Source organism: Taudactylus pleione, unplaced genomic scaffold, assembly GCF_031769625.1.
Source record: "Taudactylus pleione unplaced genomic scaffold, aTauple2 ptg000256l, whole genome shotgun sequence".
Classification (NCBI taxonomy): domain Eukaryota; kingdom Metazoa; phylum Chordata; class Amphibia; order Anura; family Myobatrachidae; genus Taudactylus; species Taudactylus pleione.
Window position 1 is genome coordinate 11,767,299 of NW_028284658.1, and position 27,781 is coordinate 11,795,079.

The 27,781-nt window shown below is 42.2% G+C and overlaps 1 protein-coding gene across 2 annotated transcripts in view; it reads right to left on the bottom strand.

Moving 5' to 3' along the window:
* Positions 1–27,781, bottom strand: part of ZNF341 (zinc finger protein 341) — a 63,834-nt gene that overhangs the window by 11,389 nt on the left and 24,664 nt on the right. For both annotated transcript variants that reach the window (XM_088480803.1, XM_088480804.1), the window contains exons 5-14: positions 26,895–27,140; positions 25,306–25,498; positions 22,368–22,452; positions 17,995–18,191; positions 17,674–17,864; positions 15,972–16,180; positions 15,350–15,446; positions 12,249–12,381; positions 6,444–6,555; positions 2,060–2,130 (exon numbers count right to left, since the gene is read on the bottom strand). In XM_088480803.1, coding sequence (XP_088336929.1) covers positions 2,060–2,130; positions 6,444–6,555; positions 12,249–12,381; positions 15,350–15,446; positions 15,972–16,180; positions 17,674–17,864; positions 17,995–18,191; positions 22,368–22,452; positions 25,306–25,498; positions 26,895–27,140 — 1,534 coding nt within the window. The remainder of the gene's footprint in view (positions 1–2,059; positions 2,131–6,443; positions 6,556–12,248; positions 12,382–15,349; positions 15,447–15,971; positions 16,181–17,673; positions 17,865–17,994; positions 18,192–22,367; positions 22,453–25,305; positions 25,499–26,894; positions 27,141–27,781) is intronic.

A 27,781-nucleotide genomic window follows, 5' to 3' on the forward strand; every position in this document is an offset into this window, starting at 1 on the left:
GGTATGTCTGGGTGGCAGGTGTGCCCTTTGAGGGGGTTACCTTTCCGTAAATATATACGGTACCCTTATGTTATAATATCAGCTCAGTATTTGTCCATACCGACTAGTAGCCAAGAAAAAGTCAGCCAATAGGACTGATCCCAAGTGGGTAAATAATGTCCGGGTGGTAGGTGTGCCCTTTGAGGGGGTTACCTTCCCGTAAATATATACGGTAGTTCTATGCAGCAAATTATCCAGGCTATTAATGCCTTTACTGTGAGGCTGCTTACCAAGCTTGAGGATGTGATGATCGTGTCTGTGAGTTCTGCAGCTGCTGTCCGCATGTCTCCTGCAACAGTGCAACATTTGGATATATCCTGTCCGAGGTCTGTATTTACCTCTGCTTCTGATGCCCTATCGGTTTATGGATGTTTCAAATTTGATGAGGTTTTTACAGAGATCCGTTCTTCACTTCCAACAGACAAGTTATAGTTCTGGGACTTATCCTTGCAGTACTCCATGACCCTTTTTATCTACTCTCCACTGGCAGAAAGTTTACAGTATTTATTGCTTCCATGCTCCATAGTGTGTTCTTGGGGAGATGGGGACGGGACTATTTATATAATCCTACAAGAGGCTGAGGCCTGGCCAGATTAAGATTAATATTTTCAAACCTAATATTTTGCTCTAAGGTCTTTGGATATTTTATTTTTGTTTATTATTATTTATCCAGTTGTTTGAATTACTTAATTACTCTGCTAATTTTTTTTTCATATATAGAAGTATAATGCTACGTATTTTATATGGAAGAAACACCATTCCTTTAAAATGTGGGAGAGCTGGGCAGAACCTAGTTTAAGGTCATTAGTTTATTGCTCTCATCAGATACATGAGTTTCTGTTATACTGTATTTCTGGATGGAGGGGGGGGGTAGGTAGTTAGGGTAGCTTATTGTGTTTGGGGGGTATTTAGGGATCCAAGTATGCCTGAGTTGGGATTAGGTTATACAGGGTGGGGGGTCCAGGGAAGGGGTTGTTTTAATAATTATTTTTATTTTTTAGAGATATAGGTTTTAGTTTGATATTTGGGTAGATGTGGATGTTTTATTATTTTGATCTTGCTCGGTATTTTGATATGCAATTTTATGTTTAAGCTAGTTGCAGCAGGTTGTGTGTATCACTTTTATTTTGAATACTGTATTTCTCTTATCTCCGGATTTATGTGTTCGAATGGCGCCTTCGAGTCCCTTTTGTTCTAAACATATATGATAAGGAGTATTCCATATATCCTGTTATTCTATACCATAATATACTATTATGTGCAATATTACACACTTGCTCATTGTATGCTATATTTATTTTCCATATTTAATCCTGCTTAATTGCTGTATATTCTGTTTTTGTTTTGTATGTATGTTAAAAAATGTTAATAAAAAATGATTGAATTAAAAAAAAAACAATTATGCCGGGTACACACTAGACGATATCTAGTGTGTCTGACATCTTCAGCGACGGCAACCGGCGGGGGAGCCGGCATCGGCAAGTGCATACACACTTGCCGATGCCGGCAGCGATGACGGGGACCATGCCTCATTCGGCAGCATGGCCCTCGATAATAACATCCCTGTCGGCCCTGCATGTAGGGCCGATGGAGGATGTCGCTGATGACGCGTAAGAGTGCGCATCTTCAGCGACTTAGTGGGCACACACTAGACAATGTGCCCGATATATCGGTCCAATCCGCCGGATCATATGACATATCGTCTAGTGTGTACCCAGCATTAGAAATGATATTGAGAAGCTGATTGGTTACGATAAGCAACTTCTTTATCTGTCCTCTTTAGAAGGTTTATACATACGGAGTACAGTCTTGTAATTACAGCAGGTAGGTACTGCGATATACAAATTACATTTTCAGGACAGCCAATTACACTGTGTTTTTAGGTTTGTCTGGAATAGTGGTTAGTGGTGCTTGGAGAGGTCATGCACAATACATTAAAACATGTGCATACACAAAAATATCTATTTCAACAAAAAAACCATTGTCTTCTAATGCCTTAATATACATATCTGCCACCTACCTGAATGTGAGAGGACGTGAGCTTTTAGCTTGTCTGGACGATTAAATTCCTTGTTGCAGCCAGTGTGGGACCTGTGGAGATTTAGGCACAGTGTAGCTACAGACACTCCTACATTTACATACATGTTATGTCAGAGAAGGTTATAAGTAAGCCACATTGTGCCTATGCCAGAAATGCCAAACCATGTCAACTCACTGATAAAGTATAGTGTAACACATTTTTAATAAAGCTCAATAGTGTGTGAGCATAATGTTTATTTGTTGAATATACATTAACCTTGTGCAAGCACTATTACTGTATGTATCTGAGCTGTCACCAGGAATTGTTTTAGCTGTGCAGACAACATTAGGTAAGCGCATACGACGAAATAGACAACGAGGACTGAGTAAAGTCATATTGTGTAAAGCAGGAAGTATCTGTAGTTTTATGTATAGATGCACTTGGAGGTAAACTAAATGTGCTCAAACTAATTTAAGTAATTGTTACAGTAAAAGGAATTATCCACTTCAGATAACTCCTCCTTAAATAAAACACCACCCTCTACATCTATTAAAAGGGGTGTCTTGTTCTGCTACCTGGATCTGAGATCTGCACTTCTACAGAACCCTAGCTTAGCTCATCCATACTGTTCTATTGATGAGCTATGGGTGGCTTGCAGTATACTAGTTTTCCTAAGCTAAACACAATACAGGACAAATAATGCTTGGACTCACGTAACAAGGGCAAGGGGTGGAAGGATTCAGTTATAAGGTCAGCATTCACAATGTCAACAACCATAATGTTGACACCACAATGTCGCATTTATTTCAACAATGTTGAAATGTCGATAGGAAACATGTCGACATCCTCAGAATGTCAACATCTGAAATGTCAATATGTGAAATTCTGACACTCAGAATGTCGACATTTGGGTTAGGCTGCGGGAGGGTGAGGGTTAGGCACTAGGGGATATTAGTATTAGGTTGCGGGAGGGTTAGGTACTAGGGGAGATTAGTTTTAAACTGCGGGAGGGTTAGGCACTAGGAGAGATTAGTGTTTGCCTGCGGGAGGGGGAGGGTTAGGCACTAGGGGAGATTAGTGTTAGCCTGCGGGAGGGGGAGGGTTAGGTACTAGGGGAGATTAGTTTTAAACTGCGGGAGGGTTAGGCACTAGGGGAGATTAGTGTTAGCCTGCGGGAGGAGGAGGGTTAGGTACTAGAGGAGATTAGTTTTAAACTGCGGGAGGGTTAGGCACTAGGAGAGATTAGTGTTAGCCTGCGGGAGGGGGAGGGTTAGGCACTAGGGGAGATTAGTGTTAGCCTGCGGGAGGGGGAGGGTTAGGCACTAGGGGAGATTAGTGTTAGGCTGTGGGAGGGTAAGGGTTAGGCACTAGGGGAGATTAGTGTTAGGCTGCGGGAGGGGGAAGATTAGGCACTAGGGGAGATTAGTGTTAGTCTGCGGGAGGGTGAACATTAGGCACGAAGGTAGATTAGTGTTAGGCTGCGGGAGGAGGAGGGTTAGGCACTAAGGGAGATTAGTGTTAGGCTTTGGGAGGAGGAGTGTTAGGCACTAGGGGAGATTAGTGTTAGGCTGCGGGAAGGGGAGGGTTAGACACTGGGAGATTAGTGTTAGGCTGCGGGAGAAGGAGTGTTAGGCACTAGGGGAGATTTGCGTTAGGCTATGGGTGGTGGGAGATTAGGGTAAAACACTGGGGGAGTGTTAGGAATTATGGTTAGGGATAGGGGGAGAATACTCACCAGAATGCCGCTTGTCAGATGTTTGCGCCAAAACTGCTCCACAGGTGACCTCTGGGATTTAGAAGCCACCGTTGTCATCGGGAACAGGTAAATCACTGCTAGACCACCAGGGACGGTTTGTAGACATTCTATCATGTTGAAATTTCAGCAGTGTCCACATGATGAATGTCGACATTTGGCCATGTTGACATAATGAACGTCGACATTGTATACCACACCCCAAGTGGGCACCCCCTTTATTGCAATGTATTATTTTTAACATTTTTGGAAACGGGGATTAGGGTCCCGGTCGGACCTCCCGTTGGTGTACACTGGACAGAACTTTGACCTGGGGAGCCTGTTCTGACCCTTCCACTGGATGGGTTTGGATGAAAACTTCAGAGTGGTAGCATTGGATCCCAGAAGACATACTAGGGGGTTGAGTTCCCAGTCGGGCCTACCATTGGTGTACGCTGGGCAGAACTTTGACCCAGGGGAGCCTGTTCAGGGCCTTCCGCTGGATGGATTTGGTTGAAAATGTCACACAAAGGGAGGGCAATTGGCCTGGGGTGCTTAATGGAGTGGTTGGGGTCCCGGTCCGACCTCACGGTGGAGTGCGCAAGGTAGAACTTTGACCCAGGGAGCCTGTTCTGGTCCTTCCACTGGATGGATTTGGACAACATCACATAACAAAACTTAATAACTTGAAGATCCACCCCTGCACCAATTGGAATGAAACCAACGCGAGGTGGTCCAGTTGGATACTGGCCAGATTTTAGGGGGGTTAGGGTCCCTGTCAAACCTCCCGTTGGTGTACGCTGGGCAGAACTTTGACCTGGGGAGCCTGTTCTGGGCCTTCCACTGGATGGATTTGGATGAAAATTTCACAAAGGGGTGGCAATGGCAATTGGTCTGGAATGCCTAATGGAATGGCAGAGTGCGCTGGGCAGAACTTTGACCCAGCGAGCCTGTTCTGGGCCTCCACTGGGTGGATTTGGACGACATCACATAATAAAACTTAATAACTTGAAGATTTAAACCCAGGCAACGCCGGGTACTGCAGCTAGTTATCATATAAAGCATTAATATGTACTGCTCTATGCAAATGAGGTTTATGTATCTGGTGCCTGATGCAATTCCCCTATTAGCAAGCAAAGCATTTTGTTTACTTATGCGAGGTGGAGACTCCGCACATACTTTACCTCCCCTACTGTCCCTCTATGCTGCTTGGACATTTTGTCTGCATGCAAAATACTAGTCATACAGCAGAGAATGTATTATTTAAGATAAGGCTTGTCAAAATTGGGTAACTGGATGCCATGGTGCAGAACCTCTGAGGAGCCATAGCCTAGATGAAGTACTTATCATTCTCCAAGTGCTGCTGTGCCATGCTGCGTTCTGAGAATAAGGTTTGATGTGTGTGGCTGCATAGTGCTCTGTAATAAGCTCTCTGTTCTGATCACCAACACCCTAATTGATGTCCCAGGAAGGCTGTGTTAACTGCCTGACATTCTCGAGCACAAGTCCAGTGATCAATTACTCTCTGATCAAGGATGCTAAGGCTCCACAGTGGCACCGAATTACTCACCAGGTGAAATAATAGGATGACAAGTTAATGAGAAAAAGGTTAACAATAGCAGATGAGGGAGTAAATGATTCTGTAACAGTATAATACACAATGAAGTAGTTAGTAATGATTGATGCAGAGGTTAATGATGGAATGGTTTCTAACAGAGAACTGGAGTTAGTGAAGATGCATGAAGGAGGGGTTAATGGGGATATTATCAATAACAAGTATTTACATAATGCCAGCATATTTCATTGCTCTCTACAATTGGGAGCAAAACAGTAAAAAATATGAGACCGGATAATAACAGACATCTAGCGCTAAGAGGGCCCTGCTCGAAAACTTACAAACTATAAGGGAAATAGGAATTTAATATAAGTGCATGGGTCACTTGACATGTCTTTTTCCTTTTTACCCATGGATTGTGTACTTTTTCCTCAATTTTGCGTCTCAGGTAACTAAGTGTACTAGGTACTTAAGATTAGTGTTTAGCAAAGTCCATTGCGCGCTAAACAGGGCAATTTGATGATTGGTGTGTGTGGACTCAAACTACAAGGGTTATACCTAAATAACAAAACTCTATTTGTAATGTAAGTCAATAAAGTTCTATGAAATATGACCACACACATATTTGTTGCTATTTCGGTAACACTTTAGTATATCAAGCATTATCTGAGCCAATGGTTCCCAAACTGGGTGCAGCGGGGCACTTGCAGGGGTGTCTCTGGTTGGTGGTCCAGAACCAAAACAAATGTATGATCAATGTGAATGACAGACACCAGCACGGGTTCGCCTATCATAAAATATGTGGATAAAACAGCCCACCACATAACTGGATAAGCACAATTTACTTTATTTAATAATCTTTGCTGAATTTGTCAGGACAAATTTTTTGGCTTAGGGATGCTGTGAAAAAATTGCTGATACTCTAGGGTGCCGTGATCCAACAAGATTTGGGAACCACTGATCTGAGCGATAAATCTACTTACAATTAAAAGTGACTTTCCATATTTAGGCTCTGATACAATTAAATCTATATCACAGGAAGTTCACGTTCACTAACAAACAGCTGGTTAGTACATAGGAGTGAAATAAACACATACGCAAAGGGGCACTTGTACTGTTTGTAGGGCTCATGGATCAGCATGTGTCTCTTCAGCTTGTCCTTGCGATTAAATGCAGACTCACACAGTGAACATCGGAATGGCTTTTCACCTGCCGTAACATGAAATGAACAAGTGAAAGGTAGTACATTTGGTTTCAATGTAAAACACTCCATCATGTGTTAATTTTATACCTTTTAATATGCCACGTCATGGCATTGAAGCAGCATAATTTTGAACTTCATGTAAAATTAATCTCTATACACCTGTACACAACTGGCTCTGGTATTTTGAACAATATGTAATGTATCTGTAACTTGTGTCCCATTGCGCTTCATGAGACAAATCATGGGTGTTCCTGTGCAGTGCAATAAAACGACATGAACATGCAATGCAACCATGCCTCTTTGAGAAGTATCTTAGTTTGGATTACACGTTTGAAATGTGCTCCTTGCCAAATGTTAATTTGGCATCTACTAGTGTAATTTCTGAATTTATGAATGTGACTGCTGTATTTGCTCCGGGCACATCTGTACACTTGATTTAAGATTCCACATGTGCTTATCAAGTTCCAGAACCATCCACATAACCTCCAGACTACTCTATACCACTATACAGTCAACCCCTTTACACAGTCCATACGTAAATTTACATATGGATTTTCCTAGCAAAACGTTTGCTGCTGCTCCACTCTATGGCCCTGATTCAGAGCCGGACGCTATTTACGCTCGCTCGTTCAAAAAAAAGGGGTGCCTATTCAAATGAACCGTTCGCTCTTTGCAGTCTGTTCACGCCTCTAGGTCTGAACGAGCGTACAAAACATGCGGTAGTTTTTTGGAAAACTACGCCCCCTGGCCGCTCGCATCCTACGTCATGTCCGCTATTTATTAGATTAATCGAGTACACCGACCAGCGTATGAACTGCTCGCTATTCTTGTGGTTGGTTTTTCCTACCGCAACCTTGCGAGCAGTTCTGACTACAAAATAACCCAGTGACGTGGTCAATGACGCTGCTGTATTAATTATGCACACCCTTAAAACGCCTGTTTTGACCTTTAAGCACGCCTGCGTTCTGATCTCCACTCCCCGTTTTCAAGCACCTTCCCCTGTTACCACCCACATACGCCTCCTCCTCTCACTCAAAATAGCAGGCATTCGCTATTTAGCGAACAAACGATTTTCGGCCGCACTGACTGGTTCGCGCATGCGTATTACGATCCGTACGCATGCGCAGTTGTGCAAACATCGCTCGGAACGAACGAGCGTCCGCTTACGAGCGGCTCTGAATCAGGCCCTATCTTGGCTATCTGTATCTTATCAAATCCAATATAAATACTTTTGCTAACATACAAGACCATACACACTAAACCAACATCTATTCGCTTATGTCAATATATCTCCCAGCTCAACCTCTTTGCTCTACCCAAGATATGTGTCTTTCACCCACATGTATTACCTGCTCCCCTTCATGGTTACAGGACTTTTTCAGGCTGCACCCACTATAAGGAATGCCCTCCCTCTCACAACACACTATAAGGAATGCCCTCCTTCTCACAACACACTATAAGGAATGCCCTTCCTCTCACAATAAGACTTTCTTTTAACCTCCAAACCTTCAAGTTTTCCCTGAAAACTCACCCACATAACCTCCAAACTATTCTATCACACTATTCAGTCTATCCCTTTATACAGGCCACATGTAAATTTACCAATCTTCTTTCTGCACTCACACAACCCACTGATCCCAGGCCAACAATGTTGTGTGCATCTCAGGATTTGTGGAATCTTAAGATATGTGGAAGCTTATGTCACTTGAAATACAGCAAAGTAAATGTGCAGGAGCATATTGCACATAAAAATAGGAATCTTTTCTTTTCCCTCCGATGGAGGATACTGGAACCTGGAGTATAATGAGTAGAAAGATGAGCCTGGGCACCTTCAAATGTTGGTCTGTAACAGGCTCTTCTCCCTCTATATACAGCAGTAACAGTATACAGTAAAACAGTTTTGTTTTTAGTGCCCGGAAGTCGGGCACTTGTGGAGGCTGCAGAACAGTCGCCATGAGTTCATTTTTTCAGTAGGGGCAGGTTGTTCTCTTTAGGAAGATGAGTTAGGTAAGAGTGTCCCCTGCTTCAATCCTGGGGAATGCCCGTTCTAAAAGGATCTTGCATGAAGTCTGGGCCAGCAGTGTGGCCTACATACAGGTTTTCCTCCCCTACTATTAAACTAATAGGTTAAGGTTGAAAAAAAGAGAAAATAGTGGCGAAGTCCTTCTCTCAAGACCACAAGTTGAAATTATACGCTTGTTTATTGACTAGTGTTAATGGACCAAACTAATAATTATTCTTGTATTTGACTATTGTTGATAACAGTGTATTTTTCTTTTTTTTTTAATAATACAAGCTGTAACATTTTGATAATTCCATTGTTTCCTTGATATTATGAATGTGATATACTTTTGTGGTGTATGTATTTTTGCATTACATTATATCTGTTGACTTCAATAAAAGCATTTTTGAAAAAAAACATTTTTGAGAAAAAGAATAGTGTTTATATTTTGCAGATTTAAAGGTATTTGATCCTTTTTTCTCCCATTTATTTTTGCCTTTTTGCTGTTTCAGTGTTTTTAACTATAAATGGGAAAGGGAGTACTCTCAACATTATCTGAAACAAGGGGGCCATTAAGGTGTTTACTTGTTGTAAATGTCAAGTAAAATTTCCATCAGCAAGATCTGAACCAGGGTTTTTTTTTTTGTGAACTGTGATACTGAGGTGACTACTTCAGAGATAGTTGACCAGTTTTGGCTAAAACTTTCTCTATGGCTGTGGAAAGTCTTTCCAAACAGTTAACAGCCAGGAGCCAGGGTCCAGTCCAGTACATTTCCTGCATTCCTTCCGGAAGAGGAGGTTATTGCAGGGTGTTCACAGGTCTCCCTTCAGGGAAGAAGGCCCAGAGGATGACCCACAAACCAGACTGGTCGCAGGGGCTTACTAGACCAGTCCAGGGCCTGGTCCAGGTATCTACATCTTTAGAAAAGATGTTGCATTCACCCTTAGCCTAAGGCCTCGAAGAGACAGCCGCCGGCTGCTATGCGGACTAGGGCTTCTTCTTCATCAGACCTTACCTCTTATGGGGATTTTCGCAGGTTCCTTGGAATCAGACAAGGAGTTATCTTCTTTTACAGTATAAGATCCTAGGTATTGCATATTCAAGATGTTGAGGATCTAGATAGTTTGGACAGAAATCTCTTTAAAAAAAAATAAACAGTTTCTTTTCCAGCTTCACCTCAATTGAATGAAATGCTCTGAGAGGATTCATCCAGATAGGAAGTTCTGTAATGCTAGGAAATTCAATTTATTTTAGCTTTTGCATATTTCAGGAAAAGTTAAGTGTGAAACTCTGTCTAAAGGTGGATGTCCCTACTGTTAGATGATCGAAAGGATAGCATGGATGAGAAAGTGGAGGCCACTTTGAATTCTTTCTCTAAACCAGCCAGGGTTTCTTTGAGACCCATTCTGGCTTCCATCTGTGTAAATAAGGCAGTGGTAAAAAGGGCGGACCAGTTAAAAAAGGTTTTCATTCTGGCAGTCCCAGAGGTGAATTACTTTCCTCAGTAGAGCACATTAGGGAAGCAGAGGCCTATCTTAGAGATGTGATCAAAGATGCAGGGCTGGTTCAGGCCCACATCTCGGCTACGGCACTTGACGCACGATGAGCTTTATGACTTCGCTCTTGGCAAGTGGATTCCGAATTAAAGAAGACCTTAGAGGCTCCTCAGTTTACAGAAGAAGTTTTGTTCAATCCAGAGTTGGACAAATAATATCTTTGGTCACGGGAGGGACGGGTAATTTTCTTCTTGCTTCTGCTCCCAGACAGAAAAGCCTGCCTTTTCAGTCCTTCCAGATCTCAGAGATGAGGCAGAGGTCAGTTTTTTTCCAGAAACCAATACCCAGCTTGCCGATATGATCAGAAAAAGAACAATGAACCCTGGGTTACTAAAGGCCTAGACTGGCCTGGTATTCAGATCCGCTAGGCATGCTAACAGCTTCTTCGTGGGGGCTTCCACTAAGGGAGGATTTGTGAAGTCAGGGTCTGTTCTATCATGCAAGTTTATTATGGCTGGCTTTGATGTCGTGGTTGTTGAACCTACAATTTTGAAAGTGAAGGATTTTTCAGATGCTGTTATTTCTACAATGTTGCAGGCTAGGAAAGAGTATGGTAAACTTATATTTGCTGGTGTGAGAAGAGGAATCTACCTATTTCTACTTTTTGTCCTTCCAGATTGCTTTTAGTTTAGGCAGGACTAGACATTGGTTTGAGTATAGGTTCTTTAAGGATGCAGGTTTCAGCTTTATCTGTTTTCTTTCAAAGCAAAACAGCAGATTTTCCAGAGGTCAAGACTTTTCTAAGGGAGTTGTTCACATCTTATCTCCATACGTGTATCCGGTTATTCCATGGGACCTGAATAGAGTTCTCACTTCTAAGCAGCAGCCACCTTTGAACCTTTACAAGTAGTGGGTTTTTTAAAATTACTGACATGGAAAACTGTATTTCTTTTGCCCATTGCCTCAGCAAGGAGAGTTTCAGAAATAGGAGCTCTCTCTTGGAGATCACATTTCCTCATTTTTCATGAGGATAATGCAGTCATAAAGACTAAACCTTTCTATGTTTTCAAGAGATCGTAGTCCCAAACTTCCCTAAGGATGGTCCAGAGGTAGAAGAGGGTTCCATGCATCTTTTAGATGTAGTTAGAGCCCATAAAATTTACGTTGTTTGCCAGATGTATGAACTCTTTATATTGTAAGGTTCTGTCAAGAGAGGCTGGCTAGCCTTCCAAACAGTTAACTGCACAATGTACAATGGATGGTTTATTTACATGCATGACATGCGCTCCAGATATTCTTAAGGCTCATTCTGGGCTATAAGACATGGAATTGCAGTGGTACAGTTATGCAGAGTGGCCACTTGGTCTTTCTTGCATACATTTAAAAAAATTGATAGGTTTGATACCTTTGTATCAAGGGATGCTTCACTTAGACAAAATGTATTCTGCACTGCCCAAGAGTGTTCTAACCCTGCTTTGTGAACTCCCCAAGGTTCCAGTATCCCCCATCAGAGGAAAGAGAAATCAGGAATTTTTCTTACATTTAATCCCTTTCTCTGACTTCATGGGTAATACTGGAAACCCTCCCTAGTATTCTGTGTTCTTTACTAGTTTCGGTATTACTTTTCTACTCTCTCCCATCTACTCACTTCTATCTATTGAGCTTTGTTAATGTAAAGCCTGGTGTTGCTGTAGGATTATATAGAATTGGAGGTACCTGTTTTCAGTGCCACAACTTGAAAGTGCCCAGGCTCCTTCCTCTGCTCATTATAACCAAGGTTCCAGTATCCCCCATGGAGTCAGAGAAGGATTTAACAAAAGTTAAAAAAAAAAATCCTGATTTTACATTCAACTCTAAATCGCCCTCTTTACATGTACAGTGAACAAGACACAAAACTATATTAATATCATTTGTGAACAGGTTTAATGTCAAAGTAAATGCATTTATAAAATGTATGTTATACTATATAAAAAATGATCCTGAAGGATCCTAGATTTGGTGTTGTTTCAAATTTCAAAGATGTTATATAATACATTTGAATAAACTGATCGGTATAAGCGACTATATGAAGACATTATTGGACCCTGCCAATGTCCTAGAAATTAGTACATAATGTATTATTTTTATACTTCGCAATGTGAACTGTATTTTAAGATTCTAATTTCTCTGTCCTGTACACAAATGACATATAACTTGTACCTGAATGGATGTGACTGTGAAGTTTTAGGTAGTGCTCCCGTCTGAATAATTTCTTACAGATCTGACACTTGTAACGCCCGCCTCCCCCGTGGGTAGGTAAGTGTCTTCTTAAATATCTCTCACATGGAAACATCTGGCAAAGAGGATATTGAAATAAACCTTCATAACGTTTCCAAACATAATGAAGTAACAGGAGCTTTAAACTTACATTAATTCCCTGTACACAACTTCCATTAGGATTTTAGCACTCAAAAAAAAAAAAATGGTTTGGGTTCCTTTCTTTCACCCTATCCTTCAGGGAACTCATTTATGTTTGCAACAATGTCCCACTGAAAAGAACCAGAAAGAAGCCGGAGCTAAAGGTGCATATCCACTACACGATATAAATGGACGATTGAACGATAACGTCATCATGAACATACTGCCCATGAACATACTGCCCAACCTGATGATATTGTCAGGTTGTGCATGTTCAGGGATGAGGGAGAGTGCCTGTACTGAACGTCATATCATTCAGTGTGGGCACATTATCCACTGCACAGCATGATGAACGATAACGATGACGTTATCGTACAGTCGTTCATTAGTCATGTAGCGGATATGTGCCTTAAGAGAGGAAAACAACATAACCCCTCAAAAAACATTTAACTTTTGTAAACTACTGCCAGTAAAATTAGATCATAAAAAGGCGCTCAGTATCCCCCAATGAATTCAGAAGAATATATATATATATATATATATATATATATATATATATATACATAAAACAGATCCCACAGAATCCAAGAGGTAGGCGGTTTTTTTTTTTGTCACAGCACTGTTTTGTGACTATGCAGCACTTACTGTAGGGAGTACCTGTTTATTTATATACACTGGGGAACTGGGGGGAGTGGTTAAGTTACATTTCCCCGCCAGCTGCTGCTCTGTGCAGCTGTAGGGTGGGGGATCCTGACATGCTGACCAATCAGCTGTGATCGGCAGCATGGGGCAGGGTGCAGGGATGCAGAAGGCTCGGGAGGTTTGAATTCTCTGCTAACGCATTCTTTTCCTGGGATGAGTCAGACCCTCTTTATCCTGTGCGAGCTCCAAAAAATGTCTTTGTCATGAGGCAGACCCTCCACAGAAAGGGACTAAAGCAGAAGTCTGCTGCATGTGAGAGGAGGAAGCCTTAACCCACCTAGCCAGGGCTTCTGGCCATACTGGCATATAAGGCCGGGGGCACTCAAATGCATGGTGTTCTTTGTTGAAATTTCATAAGAAGGAGATCCTTCGCATGCTGCCTAGGGAAACTGTTTGTAAAGAAATAGACTGAGTCAGGGATTTAGCCCAAGCTGGCCATATCAGTTGTGCAAAATGTGTGGCAAGTGGCTGTTAACCATGCATGCCTCACATAAGACGTCTATGCCAGACTATCCACAGGACAACTTAAAGGTGGCATTTCACACATGTATAAAAGGTTAAATATGAAACATTTCCAGACCTATCCTGGAATCACTCCTCTTCTCAGACATGACAGAAACGGAGACCGAGACAGATATACAATACACTAATAGAAAAGGAATCATGTATGTAACAAAGAACTCAGTAACAGGAGTGAAATACACCAAAAACACACTGTGAAAAAACTCCCCAGCTGTAGAATACTTTGCTACAGTTGGGATGCAGGTGAAGCAAAGTATGTGCACAAATGAATGCCTGTTTTAGTGGGCTTCAGTCAGTGAATTACAGTGCACTAAGGCTAACCAGGGTTTCACCTCCCCCCAGAGCACAGCACATCACAGACTACTGTCCTGCTAAGGATGGCCCCATTGTAGTACTAGCACTTCCTCAGCCTGCTCTGTTTTGCTGTATTTCTGTCGGCACCGTTTACTCAAGTGGACCACTACAGTGGTAAATCAAAAGAGCGCAAGTTTACATAAATACAAATATAAGATGCAAAAGAAGCAGCCTGTCCAGTGGGCACTCTAAAATCTGAGCTCCCTGCAGGATGCAGATACAGAACAGGGAGAAGCACACGCTGATTGGTTTTATGGAAAGTGCCAAATTGCTGCAGCATGAGGGCTCTGTAGGTTATGATCCAGAGTCCCACAAGAAGATGTAAGAGAAATGAATATCAGATGCAATAAGCAACATTTACAAAAACCTGGGGCCAAATGTATTAGTGTGAGAGTTTTACTGCTAAACGCTCACATTTTCTAAACTCTCACCCTATTACATTTGACACCTTGTGTTTATTAAAATAATGCTGTAAAACATTTAGATTATGCAATTTTTCCTGTTTTCATTATCAGCATAGCAGATTATTTGCTATATTTACCAACAGGTTTACTCACATCTTATATATAAATTTCATTGGTCTATTTGTTTGTTTGTCCATCTGTCCGGTTATAAACTTGGACACCCCTGCACCGATTGGGATGGTAACACTGGATCCCGGAAGACATATTAGGGGGATTGAAGTCCCGGTCGGACCTCCCATTGGTGTAAACTGGGCAGAACTTTGACCCAGGGAGCCTGTTCTGGGCCTTCCACTGGATGGATTTGGATGAAAACTTCACAGAGGGGTGGCAATTGGTCTGTGATGCCTAATGGTCGGACCTTATAGCGGAGAGCTCCGGGAAGAACTTTGACCCAGACAGCCTCTTCTGGGCTTTCCACTGTATCAATTTAATGATAGCACATAATTTGGACAAAAACTTCACAGAGTGGTAACATTAGATCCCAGAGGACATACTAAGGGGTTGAGGTCCCGGTCGGACCTCCCTTTGGTGTACACTGGGCAGAACTTTGACCCAGGGAGCCTGTTATGGGCCTCCCACTGGATGGATTTGGATGAAAACTTCACAGAGGGGTGGCAATTGGTCTGGGATGCCTAATAGAGTGGGCGGAGTGCGCCGGGAAGACCCAGGGAGCCTGTTCTGGGGCTTCCACTGGATGGATTTGGATGACATCACATAATAAAACATAATAACTTGCAGATTTAAACCCGGGCAACACAGATATAGTTAATGTAGATGAGTGAATCACGATAATGCAGAACATTATTATTTATGGAAGAGTTAAATGGAGGATAATGATGGATGGAAAGCAAGATGTCTCACCTTCTGGCAGTGTGGACAGGGGTAGCTGTGTGTGGCTGTCTGTAGATGTTGCTCCAATGCCTCTGGGGTGGAGTATTTATTCATGCACTTCAAACACCTGAGCCAAAATGTGGGAGATAGTAACTAAATATCCCTTTATCTAGGACACAAAGCTAAGACATATTTTGGTATGTTATAGAGCATGAACAATATTTGCTCATAAGACACTGCTATATTGCTGTAAACATTCATACTGCTATATCCTAAATTAAGCTGGGTACACATAATGCAATCAGTGTGATCCCCATACACACTGAGGTATTTCTAGCTCAGTGGGCATGTTCTTTAATGGATCGGGAGGTCAGACATCTTAAATATTAAACTGCACATAAGATGCGAACTCCCGATCTGACCGTTTGCAGGAGCATTGTAAGCTGTTTATGGGCTAACGATCCTGCATACACAAGTATGACTGTAAAGGTGTGTTCCCAGTTTTACTGAAATAATAAATAAATAAATAAATAAATATAGAGCAGGACAATGTTTTTGAAAAGTAAGAAAACATGTGGATGGATAAATATTTAGTATTTTCTGAATCTCATAATTTGCTGAACATTACATAGCATTGAACAGTATACTTCACTTGTACACAGCCATCTCCTTCTTGGGAGCAATCAGGGGCAACAAGCTATGTGAATACTGGTGGACGCCCATCTCATAAAGAGAGGAAAAGTCTTTGTTGCAGATGTGGCATCGATAGGTCAGCTCCTCCTGGTGGGTTTTGATGTGCTCCAGGAACTGGTCCAGTTTCTGGGATGTATGAGTGCAGCCCTTGACCACACACTTGTATACCTGCAAACATTTTACAACCACAGAAATGTAAAATAGTGGTCAATATTCAATTGGAGAATATCAGTGGGCTATAAAAGGGCAGTTGTCACTGAAGGATATAATGTTTACATAACTAAGCATTCTAGGATGACAGAAAACCAGTGTTCCCCAATGAATTGCCTCAAGAAACAGAAACTTTAATTTTTCTATGTGGGATAGCAGTGAGTTAGGAAACACTACGGTTACACTACCATAAAGGGAGTGCCCTGTCTATGATCTGTTGGTTTAGGTGCGTGCGCAGGTTTCATTCCTGTTAACAAAAAACAATAACTAAAAAGATAATCCTGAATGACAGACATTAGGTTGATACCAGAAGATAGACATGCAAAAGGTCAACAGGTAAACGATCGACATGGACTTAGGTTGACAGGGTCAAAATGGTGGACGCAGAAAAGGCTGACACATTTTTTTTTTTATTTTAACCCTAATCCTGACCTTCCCTCTAGTGCCTAACCATAAACCTCCCCCTGGTGCCTAACTCTAACCGTCCTCTTCCGCAGCCTAACCCTAAACTCTCCACCAAGTGTCGAGCCCTAAAAATCATGAAAAACTGTGTTAACCTTTTTTGTGACGCCCTGCGGTGTAGAGAGGCCGGCCGGGCCCGGTGAAGAGGGCGTGGCATAATCGCCGGAGGCATGGTAACGCCCCCTTAGGATTTTTTTCATATAAAAAAAGTTTTTTGCAGCACCGCTGGGGAGGACGGTGCTGTGAGCCCCTCAGCCAAGCGCAAAGCCGCACTGTGCAATCAGCGTGATCGCTCCCCCACGCTGAGCGGCAGCCGCAGCAGTCTCCCTCTGCAGCCCAGCACACAGCAAGGGGCACCGAACCCACCACTGGGCCCCTCCAGCAGCCCGGGCCTGGGTAATTACTAGCCGCTCCCCCTCCCGGCACCCCTGGTGACGCCCATTTGCATGTCAACCTTTTAACCCTGTCGACCTATTCACCGTCTACCTTCTGGTGTCTAACTACTATCTAGTTACTGTCCATCTACCAACCATATACAACAGGAAGAGATTTCATATTACATTAACAAACATATAGTTTAGCCACATAACCGATTTCATACCTGTCTTTCCAAATAAAACTATAAGCACTTATTTCTTTAAGATATAGAGGAATATTCCTGAATGTGGCAGACTTTATTATATTACTTTGTTCTCAGAACTGTGCAGGTGATAAGGAAATATACACTTATCAGCATAGGGTGAGCTGGAGATAGGCAGTTCTTTAACTGAATTTAAAAGTGGACTGGGTGCCTTTCTCACAAGGAAAAATCTCTCTAGCTGTAAGCAGGTGAATTGATCCAGGGAAGTCATCTGAGAGCTATTTATGGGGTCAGGAAGGAAGGTTTTATATGTCTTCTTCCTACTGTATTTCAACTATATGTATCAATTTAAAATGCACAACTGGTATACACATATTCTATTAACTAGCATACACTTCTCATTGCCTACCTGCTCCTGTTTGTGTTGAGTCATATGCGATTTGAGCTGGAAATAGCTATTGAACTTGCTGTTGCAGAATTGGCAGTGATAGGAGCTGTCAATCATGGTCACCTGCTTAGCCTCAGACCCATCACATGACTCACTCTGCGCTGTGTCTATGTCCTGAGAAGAGGAATCTTCAGGTGAAACCTGGCTGGGCACTGCAAAATGTACATGTAACGGCATAATGTAAGGATTCCTTTCCAATGAGGGGAACATTACACATTATTCTGCGGACAACAAAACATTTCTATAGCAGAGATATTTTCATTTATATTCAAAGTATTTTACCTCCATTCTCAACAGCTTCTTCTTCTGGCTGCGAGGGATTGATCGTCCCCACCTGTACTGTCATGGATCCTTGTGAGTTGGTGGTATTTGGGGCTCTTGGCCATACCTTGTGGGTCTGCATGTGTTTTTTTACATTGGATTTCTGTGCAAACGCACGACCACATACAATGCACTGAAAAGGCTTCTCTCCAGTATGACTGTAACACAAAACGATTGCCAGTCACATACTATAACTTTTAGCTGCAACAAGGACTTGTGTGAAGAAAAACCAACTTCATTGACTGTCAAGATGTGCGCAGCTTGGCGTTTAATCTGTCCAAGAGAGAGAATCACTCCAGGGGACATATGTAATAGGCTTGGACTTACAAGCATCGGCAAGTCCCATGCAAGACTGCCTGATGTTTTAAAGTAGCCGTCATTTAAAAGGCAAAACCAGGATGATTGTGCCGTTTAAATGACTGCTACTTTAAAACATTGGGCAGTCTCGCATGGGACTTGCCGATGCTTGTAAGTCTGCAGCCTATTACATATACCACTTGGTGGTTGTCTTGTAATGTAGAAATGACTGGTTATTGGGATATTGACATATCTGGATATTCATACAGACATAGGGCCTGATTCAGAGCCGGACGCTATTTGCGGTCGTTAGTCCAGAAAATAGGGGTGGCTATTCAAATGAACCATTCGCTCTTTGCAGTCTGTTCACGCCTCTATGTCTGAATGAGCGAACAAAACTTGCGGTCGTTTTTTGAAAAAATACGCCCCCCTGGCCGCTCGCATCCTACGTCATGTCCGCTATTTATAAGATTAATCGAGTACGCTTATGAACTGCTCGCTATTCTTGTGGTTGGTTTTTGCTACCACAATCTTGCAAGCAATTCTGGCTATAAAATAACCCAGTGACGTGGTCGATGACGCTGCTGTATTAATTATGCACACCCTTAAAACGCCCGTTTTGACTTTTAAGCACGCCTGTGTTTGGATCTCCACTCCCCGTTTTCAAGCACCTTCCCCTGTTACCACCCACATACGCCTCATTCTGTCACTCAAAATAGCAGGCATTCGCTATTTAGCGAACAAACGATTTTCGGGCGCACTGACTGGTTCGCGCATGCGTATTACGATCCGTACGCATGCGCAGTTGGGCAAACATCGCTCGGAAGCGAACGAGCGGCCGCTTACGAGCAGCTCTGAATCAGGCCCATAATGAGCCCAGTATAGGACACCACATAGAGCAGAGATTCACACTATGGGCTTGATTCAGAGATTTTCGCAAAGCTGATATTTAAGCAGATCAGGCGATTGTTTGCCATTGCGCATGCAAGAAATCAGCACTGCGTACAGAGAAACCACTCGCAAAATGAGTGACAGGTAGTCAGCATTTGGGGGCGGTAACGGAGGAGTGGGTACAAAAATGCAGGCGTGTCTGACCATTTAAACGCAATTTCATGGGCATGCATAAATGAGGCATTTGCAATCTCCTTCACAGCATGAGAGCTCTCTGCGTGTCAGGAGAGCTGCAGTGTTTGCGGCTGGTCAGACTTGACTTACAAGCTGTGTGGCCACCTCGTTGTGTGTTGAAGTTGCCGATGTTTACACTGTTGCATGTCGTCAGATGGAATGAGAAGGTAGCAGTGGGCGTCCCTATGCGATTACAGTAGCGTAAATCTCAGAATCAGGCCCTATGTGTACAGCAACACTTTTTTTAATGCAGATACCATAAACACTTAAGTATTTCTGTCCATTGCGGCTTAAATAAATATAAAAGGAGGAATCTCACTATGGGTGATAAATACGAGGGTATCCCAAAATATATTTTCTCTATACCAGGAAAGAAAACTGAAAGATAGAAAAATTATGAAAATTATGTATTTTACTAGTATGCCCGTGGCGAACATTTCACCAATTTGAACCCAGAACATACGTACGGAAAATGCTTCGCTAGATAATGGCTAGATGATATGTTAATGCGACGGAATCGGGTAATAAAAGATGTGTGTGAAACATAACCGGTTAAGCCGCGCCCCTTATGGTTTTTGGGGATTTTTTTGTAACATTTCGCCAATTTGTAAGTGCGATGATATATCTGGCCATGGACTCTGAAGCAAAATGGACCATTTCCATGGGGTATTACAAGCTGAGCCCCTATAGATGCAAATAATAATGCACTGTTACTCCTCCTCACCGTCTCCCGGCCTCCTGCCAATCAGCGGCTGCTGGCAGCTGTCGTGGAAATCAGAGAAAATAGGCGTTGCTTTGGAGGTGCAAACCCGGTGCTGATTGGCTGGGAGTTGCGAGCCTGGTATCGATGTGTTGGAGAAAGTAGGTGAGGGAAGAGCGCCCCCTACGGCAGCAGCCTCACTTGTTGTGCTGCCCGCGCGCCTTCCCTCATTATGTTAAAGCTATGTCACGCAGCCAGGCGGCCTATCAGGAGCCGAACTGGGCAGAACGTAAACAGTGTCCGCGCATGGCTAGGGCACCAGGTCCATGTGAGAGCACAGACCACTAGTAGTGCGTGAGAACAGCTGCTGGCGGCGGTTACCCCTATCCTGCTTCCCCTGGGTCACTGTGCTATACTAAAGCATTTATTATGGTGTTTTGTTGATTTTTTTTTTTTCATCAAATTTTATAGTTTTATTGCAAATTCTGTAATTTATTGCTGATTGAAATCCATCGCAAAATAATCACATTAATATCTTAATTAGTCTTTGAGATATTCAAATTCAAAGAGTATTCCAGACAAAGGGACTAAGCAAATTATATATATATATATATATATATATATATATATATACACACACACATTTAAGCTACTTTTCAAAATAATCACAGTTCAGATGTTAACACTTGTCACAACGTGACATCAGTTTTTCAATACCAGTAGTGCAGGAAGATGTGTCCTTGACCACAATGTCACCTCAGCATGGACTTCATCCTTGATAATGAAACTTTTGCTGCCCAAATGTCCTTTGAGCATTGGAAACAGATGAGCGCTCGGTGCGATGTCTGGAGAGTACGATGACCAAAAATCACTTTTGGAATACCCCTCGTATACATGGATGTTGTTGACCCTGTCTACAGCAAAACCCAATCCTAAATATCTATTTTTATATATCAGCATTTGCAAATGACATCCTCTTTCCCATACACTGTACTTACGTAGGTGTATCATGTTTAAGAAAAGCTTTGGGTAACTCACAGGGTAGTCTGTCAAATGACATTCAAACACAGAAAGCTACAGATTATCCACATGCAACCATCCTCAAATGGCACCAAATAGCCCCTTTCAGCGTGCCACAGACTTTGCTGCTTAGCTGCATCAAAACATTAACCATATGTACCTAGTACACTGCTATATGTGAACAAAGATGCAAAATTAAGAAGAAAGTAGCACAATGGAGGAAGTAGCAAAATGGAGAAAAACGTACAATCTAAGGTAAAAAAAAGGCAAAAAACTGGTCCAATAAAAGTGACCCGCAGCAAGCATCGTTATGTTTAATCTATAACTATATATCAATTCCTTTGCTATAGAAATACTAATCTTTAATTTCCTAGTACACTATAAACAAAGTAAGATGCAAAGTTGAGGAAAAAGTATGCAAGCTGTGTAAATAGGCAAAAGACTGTTCCAGCACGAGTGACCTGTGGCTTTGCATCGTTATGCTTTAGCTGTAACTTTATACTAATTTCTTTGCAACACAAAAACCTAATCCTAAATACCTAGAATCCTATATGCAAATTTAGACTCAAAATTGAGGAAAAAGTAGAAGAACTGCAGAAAAGGTAGCAAAATTGAGGAAAAAGTGCATAGCACTGGAATCACACTTAGGCCACGAATTCAATTAGCGGCGCTATTATTGCACCCACGATAATATCGACGATTTTTCATGTGAAAATGGAGAAAACTTTTCTTCATTTTAAAAAAGGGGGAAAATGTGCAAAAGCCCTATTTTTGGGCAAAAATTTGGGGATTTCTTACAGAACCCTTTGGACAGCCCCCTAATGATACTTTAGCAAAAAAAAACTATTTATAAATTGCATACTTTGGCGAAAAACAACCGCTGAAATTTCGTTCAAATTTTTTTTTTTTTTTTGTGAAATATGCTTTTAATGTACTGGGGCTGGTATTTCGGAGGGCCATAAAGATGCGTCAAGCGTTTTAAACATCGCACGTGGCTGTCGCAGGGATATTTTAAGCACTTTTATAAAACCACCTGCGCCAGCCACAGCCCATTTCGCCTCTAAATGAATACCTTAAGCGGCTCACGCCATTTGGCACACACAAAAAGCTAAGTGTATTGCCTTAAAAAGCCATAAATCTGAACGGTACATATTGAGCAGACCAGATGAAGCACAGGGGACGGATATTTTACCTCCTAATGTGCTGCTGGAGATCGAAGTTCTTCCCAAAAGCTTTATCACAGAAACTACACTTCAGTTTGGGGGATTTCAATTTTCCTGAATAAAAATAAGAAGACAGAATGTGGGATACACTGATATTTTTAAATGTTTTTTAGATGGGTTCCATCATAAAAATGTTTGTGACTTTTAAAGTTTAGCTGTCACATCCACTCAGTGGAAGTAGCCATTTTGTAGGCTGAACAAATATTCAGGCTCTGGGCCTGATTCAGAGCCGCTCGTAAGTGGCCGCTCGTTCGCTCTGAGCGATGTTCGCACATCTGCGCATGCGTATGGGTCGTATTGCGCATGCTCCAACCTGTCATTGCGGTCAGAAATCGTGTGTTCGCAAAATTGCGAGTGCCTGCTAATTTGAGTGACAGGATGAGGCGTTTGTGGGTGGTAACAGGGGAAGGTGCTTGAAAACGGGGAGTGGAGATCCGAACGCAGGCGTGCCAAACGGTCAAAACGGGCGTTTTAAGGGTGTGCATAATTAACAAAGCAGCGTCATCGGCCACGTCACTTGGTTGTCTCTTAGCCTGAACTGTTCGCATGATTGCGGTAGGAGAATCCTACCACAAGCACTGCGAGCAGTTCAGACGCCTTTCGATGTACTCGATTAATCTAATAAATAGCGGAGATGACGTATGATGCGAACGGCCAGGGGGCATTTTTACAAAATAGCGAGCGCATATTTCGTTCGCTCGCTCAGACATAGAGGCGTCAACAGACCGCAAAGAGCGAGCGCTCTATTTAAATATCCGGCCCCTTTTTCAGAACGAGCGAGCGCAAATAGCGTCCGGCTCTGAATCAGGCCCTCTGTTCACTAGAAACTAGCGACATCTCTGAGGCACAAAATGAATGAAGCCACGAGGCACACTTGTTCCTAGTGAATTGATAGATTGAATGTTGGTTCAGCCCACAAAATGGCTGCCTCCACTATGGGTGGTGACAGATTCGCTTTTTACAAATAAACCCTTCAAAATACAATATAATTACTTGTGAGGAAAAGAGCAAGAAAACCCCGGAGCAGGCATAGGTCTGTATTCAATATCTCTTATTAAGAGCTGACTGGTGCGCTAAAGCAGCAGTGTAATAGGGAATATCTTGTATGTAGTAAGAATATACACAAGAAAAGAAATTTCAGATGCACTATGCAATCATTGCAGTTTATATTTAAATGTGTTTTGTAATTAGATATAATTTCAGAGGTAGCTAGCATATCAGTGGCCAATGATACGGGCCTGTCCACCAGCGTCCAGGTGACCTCGTCGAGCAGGTCCCTAACACTCTGGGGTTCCCATCTGGGGTGCAGGGCACCACAATAGACAGCCCAGCCAAAGACCTCCCCAGGGCATCACATGAAAAAAAGAGTGACAGTGAAGTGTTATAAAGTATCAGGTGTGTGAAATAAGTGTTGGAAATAATAATAAAGGTAAAAAATATATGTGACAAAAATACATGAATAATAAACAAACATAAAAAGTGATATAAAAAGTGACTATGTGTATTAAGTGGTGATGCCCTGAAGAGGACTTACTTTAGATTATGCCTGTTACCTATTGTGTTGGGCTGTCTTTTGTGGTACCCTGCGCCCCAGATGTGATCCCCAGAGTGTTAGGGAGCTGCTCGACGAGGTGACCTGGACGCTGGTGGGCAGGCCCGTATCATTGGCCACTGATATGCTAACTACCTCTGAAATTATATACAAAATACATTTAAATTTAAACTGTAATGATCGCATAGAGCAGGGGTTACCAACCACGGTCCTCAAGGCACACTAACAGTCCAGGTTTTAAGGATAGCCATACTTGAGCACAGGTGACTTAATTAGTACCTCTGTTATTTTGATTAACCAACTGTGCTCCACCATGGCTATCACTAAAACCAGGACTGTTAGTGTGCCTTGAGGACTGAGGTTGGGAATCACTGGCATAGAGCATCTGCAAATTATTTTCTTGTATATATTACTTTAAGATTTCAGCATTATAGCGCCTTTTATTACTATTAGGGTGTGCAGTCTAGAGCCCCCCCTCCATGTACTAAGAATAGTAAGAAAGTTTTGTACGAACAGTCTCACCGCTTGTTGAAGGGAGCTTTTATGGGGAACAGTCTCCCCTATTGTTTATTGTGTGTGCTGTATATAACATTTTTTTATCACACTTTGTGATATTTTAAAACCAAGATACTTGTTATACTAATTTGAGACCGCGCATCCTTTTCTTTATTATTTACAACAGAGATAACGGTGACAGCCTGACAATGCAAGACATAGCTATAGTCAATAAAATGGCCCATGAGTGTAAAGGACACACGTGTTGTTTTTCCCCCACTTTGCTTTGTTTTCCCTAAACAATAGCCATAAAATATATTTACACAACTATGTTATTTACAATTATAAAAAATTAATTTAGTCCACTAATTAAGGTTTAAAATCCCTCCTTTAATGAAATGGTTAAGAATCTGTGTTTCAATACAAGCAACTCATTCAAAACCCCCTGACAGGATAGAGTATAATGTGTCCCCTGAGCTGGTCTGTCTGACCTATATCTTTCTAAGGCTGGGTACACACAAAAAGATTTTCTGTCCAACCATCCAACTAGTTGATTGGTTGGAATGAAAATCTGGTAACGTATGGGAGTAACTGATGATCAGCAATTTGCTCCTAAATGCCAGAAAACAGATGAAAATGGTCGTCAGACAAGTTTGTTAAATGTTTGATCTAAACAATTTGTTCAAACAACAGTTTTTGTCCATTTTCTGGCGTTTGGGAGCAAATTGCTGATTGTCATTTGCTTTCATTCCTTACCAGGTTTTCATTCCAACCAATCAACTAGGTGGATGGTTGGACAGAAAATCTTTACGTGTGTATGCAGCATAACACTGTCAGCATATTGCACTCAGTACACTCACCATTCTGCCCACTGTCAGTCTTTGGGCGTCGAGTCTTGTTAGGGAGGGTGTGTTCCAGGTCCCCCATACTGCTCCCATTTACATCTGCACATGGTGAACAGCTACTTGTAGTTTTTGATTTAAGCCCCTGTTTCCCTGGGCTGTATACAGGGGGAGTGTTATAAACTGTACTTTCAACACATTGACTCGGAACCTGCAGATAAAAGTAGTCATAAAATTAATTGTATCTAGTATTAAACTGCTACTCCTTTCCTAGAAACTTAATAGTCAAATAAAGTATCTCAGTAATGACATAAGTGCCCCATACGGCAGCTTAGTAAATGTGCTTGGAGCCTACTGCGCACTGGGGGACAACTGGCCACCCTCAAAATTGTCAAAAATGGAGCTCCTGAGTCCGGTATGTCAATATGTTGTCTCATTGGTCCTTTTCCTAATGATTTTAATGCCGATAGTGCAGTGTAGTCAATGTCTATGTAGCAGGTTGGTACATGATTGGATGGCAATATCTTCTCACCAACTTGACCAGTTAAACATAGGTTAACATTGTACTGTGGATGTTTGAACACTTAATACAAGTGCAATATGCGTTGACTAAAAATGTAATGTATTGGCCCTTGTGGAGAAAAAAGGTGCTGCCAGTCATTAGCCTAACAAACTATAACTGTAATGCTGCCCATCCACTAGGTGATTAAGAGATAACGACCGTCATTGTCTCTCAATCGCTTGGTAATCGCCTGCAAATCATGCAGTTTAATGTCTAATACGACCAGCGATGCATATGCACGCTGGTCGTATTGGACATCTATCATCGGGCAAACAAGCTGGTCAACCTGACATTAACGTCAGGTTCAGCATGTTGCCAGATGATTGATGAGCCTGCACTGAACGACTGCTCTTTCAGCGTAGGCTTATCACAGACATAGAAACGACAGCACAATTACAATGTCGTAATCGTGCTGTAGTTTCTAAAGGTGCATACACACTAGACGATATGCTCCCTGAGCGATATCGTCTAGTGTGTCCCCGGCAGGCTGTGCTCAATGTCGTTCATGACATTGAGCACAGCCGCTGAACGATATCATTAGCGATATCGTTCAGCGCCGGGCTCTCTCACCCATTCCCTGACATGCAGCAACCTGACGAGGTCGTCAGGTTGGCCTGCATGTCAGCCCGATGAACGAGGATGACGAACGACCCGCGGGAACGCGCGTCGTCGTCATCGTTCATCTTTTTTGTGTTAAAAATGGACGATAAAGTGGACGACTGAACGATAACGATATCGTTATCGTTCAGTCGTCCACTTTAATCGCCCAGTGTGTACGCACCATAAGTCGTGTAGTGGATGGGCAGCATTATTCAGCAGATTCCAGGCTTTTAGGATGAAGTTGTGCTGCTACACTAGGTCATTAAGTACAGATCATTATTATGTAAAAACAAATGCAAGTGTATTTGTATTTAGTATATACTGCCAAATTCACATGTATAAATTTAGGAAACATATCCCAAATAACTTTTTCCTCAGTGCAAAACTCAAATAACAAAATGATAACATGAATTTAAGACAATAACATCCTGCTGATGGTGTTTACCTCTATCTGGGTGTAGGGTGCCATGCCCAGACCATGGATCTCCATGCCTGTGTTCCCTGGCATACTAATGGGTGAGCTGTAGACTTGCACTACAGTACTGCAGCTGCTACTGTTGGCTTGGACAGGAACCCCCATGAGGCTATGTCCTGGAGCAGCCACTGCAGATAGAGACAGTGGATGGGGAGGTCGGTGTGACAATGAGGGTGTTTGGAGATAGGTGCCACCACTGTGCATACTGAGGTTACTCTGAAACGTTAATAATTGAAAATGAGAAACGGTGACCTATTTTGTACAAAGAGGAAAATGAAAAACCAGGTAGAAAAACTTTGGCTAAAAATAAGCACTGCAGCTAAAATATAAACACTAAAAGAAAGACAGGGAAAACTGTGACACAAGGGAGAATAGAGAAACATATGCACAAACAACATATGGAGTAACATATTGTGAAGAGTGACAATTAGCTATAATCCATGGCAGCACATTGTGCTGTTGTACAAGCTTTACAAGAGTACCTGTGTGAGTTGTAGGGGTATCATAAAATACTGACCAACTAAATAAATAAATATATGTAACACATACATCAGAAGAGCAAGTAAAGCCAGTATTTCACATTAATATCAAATGCTGTGTATTACTTAGCAGGATAATAAGGACTCCTCCATAGCAGGCTGCTATGTTGAGAAGGATGTGCTCCTCTAACTAAAGAGGCAGACAGTGACTGATAGTTTGGAAGACTTGCTTTGCAGAAAAGTACTGTGGATTGGTTGATTCATACATAGGGCCAGTGATGCCACAGCAGCTCACATGAATGTAGTCCCAACTTTTTGGCCTGTACCAGTATTTGGACATGGTACTAAAGATGAAGAGGACTTCATCTGTTTGTAATA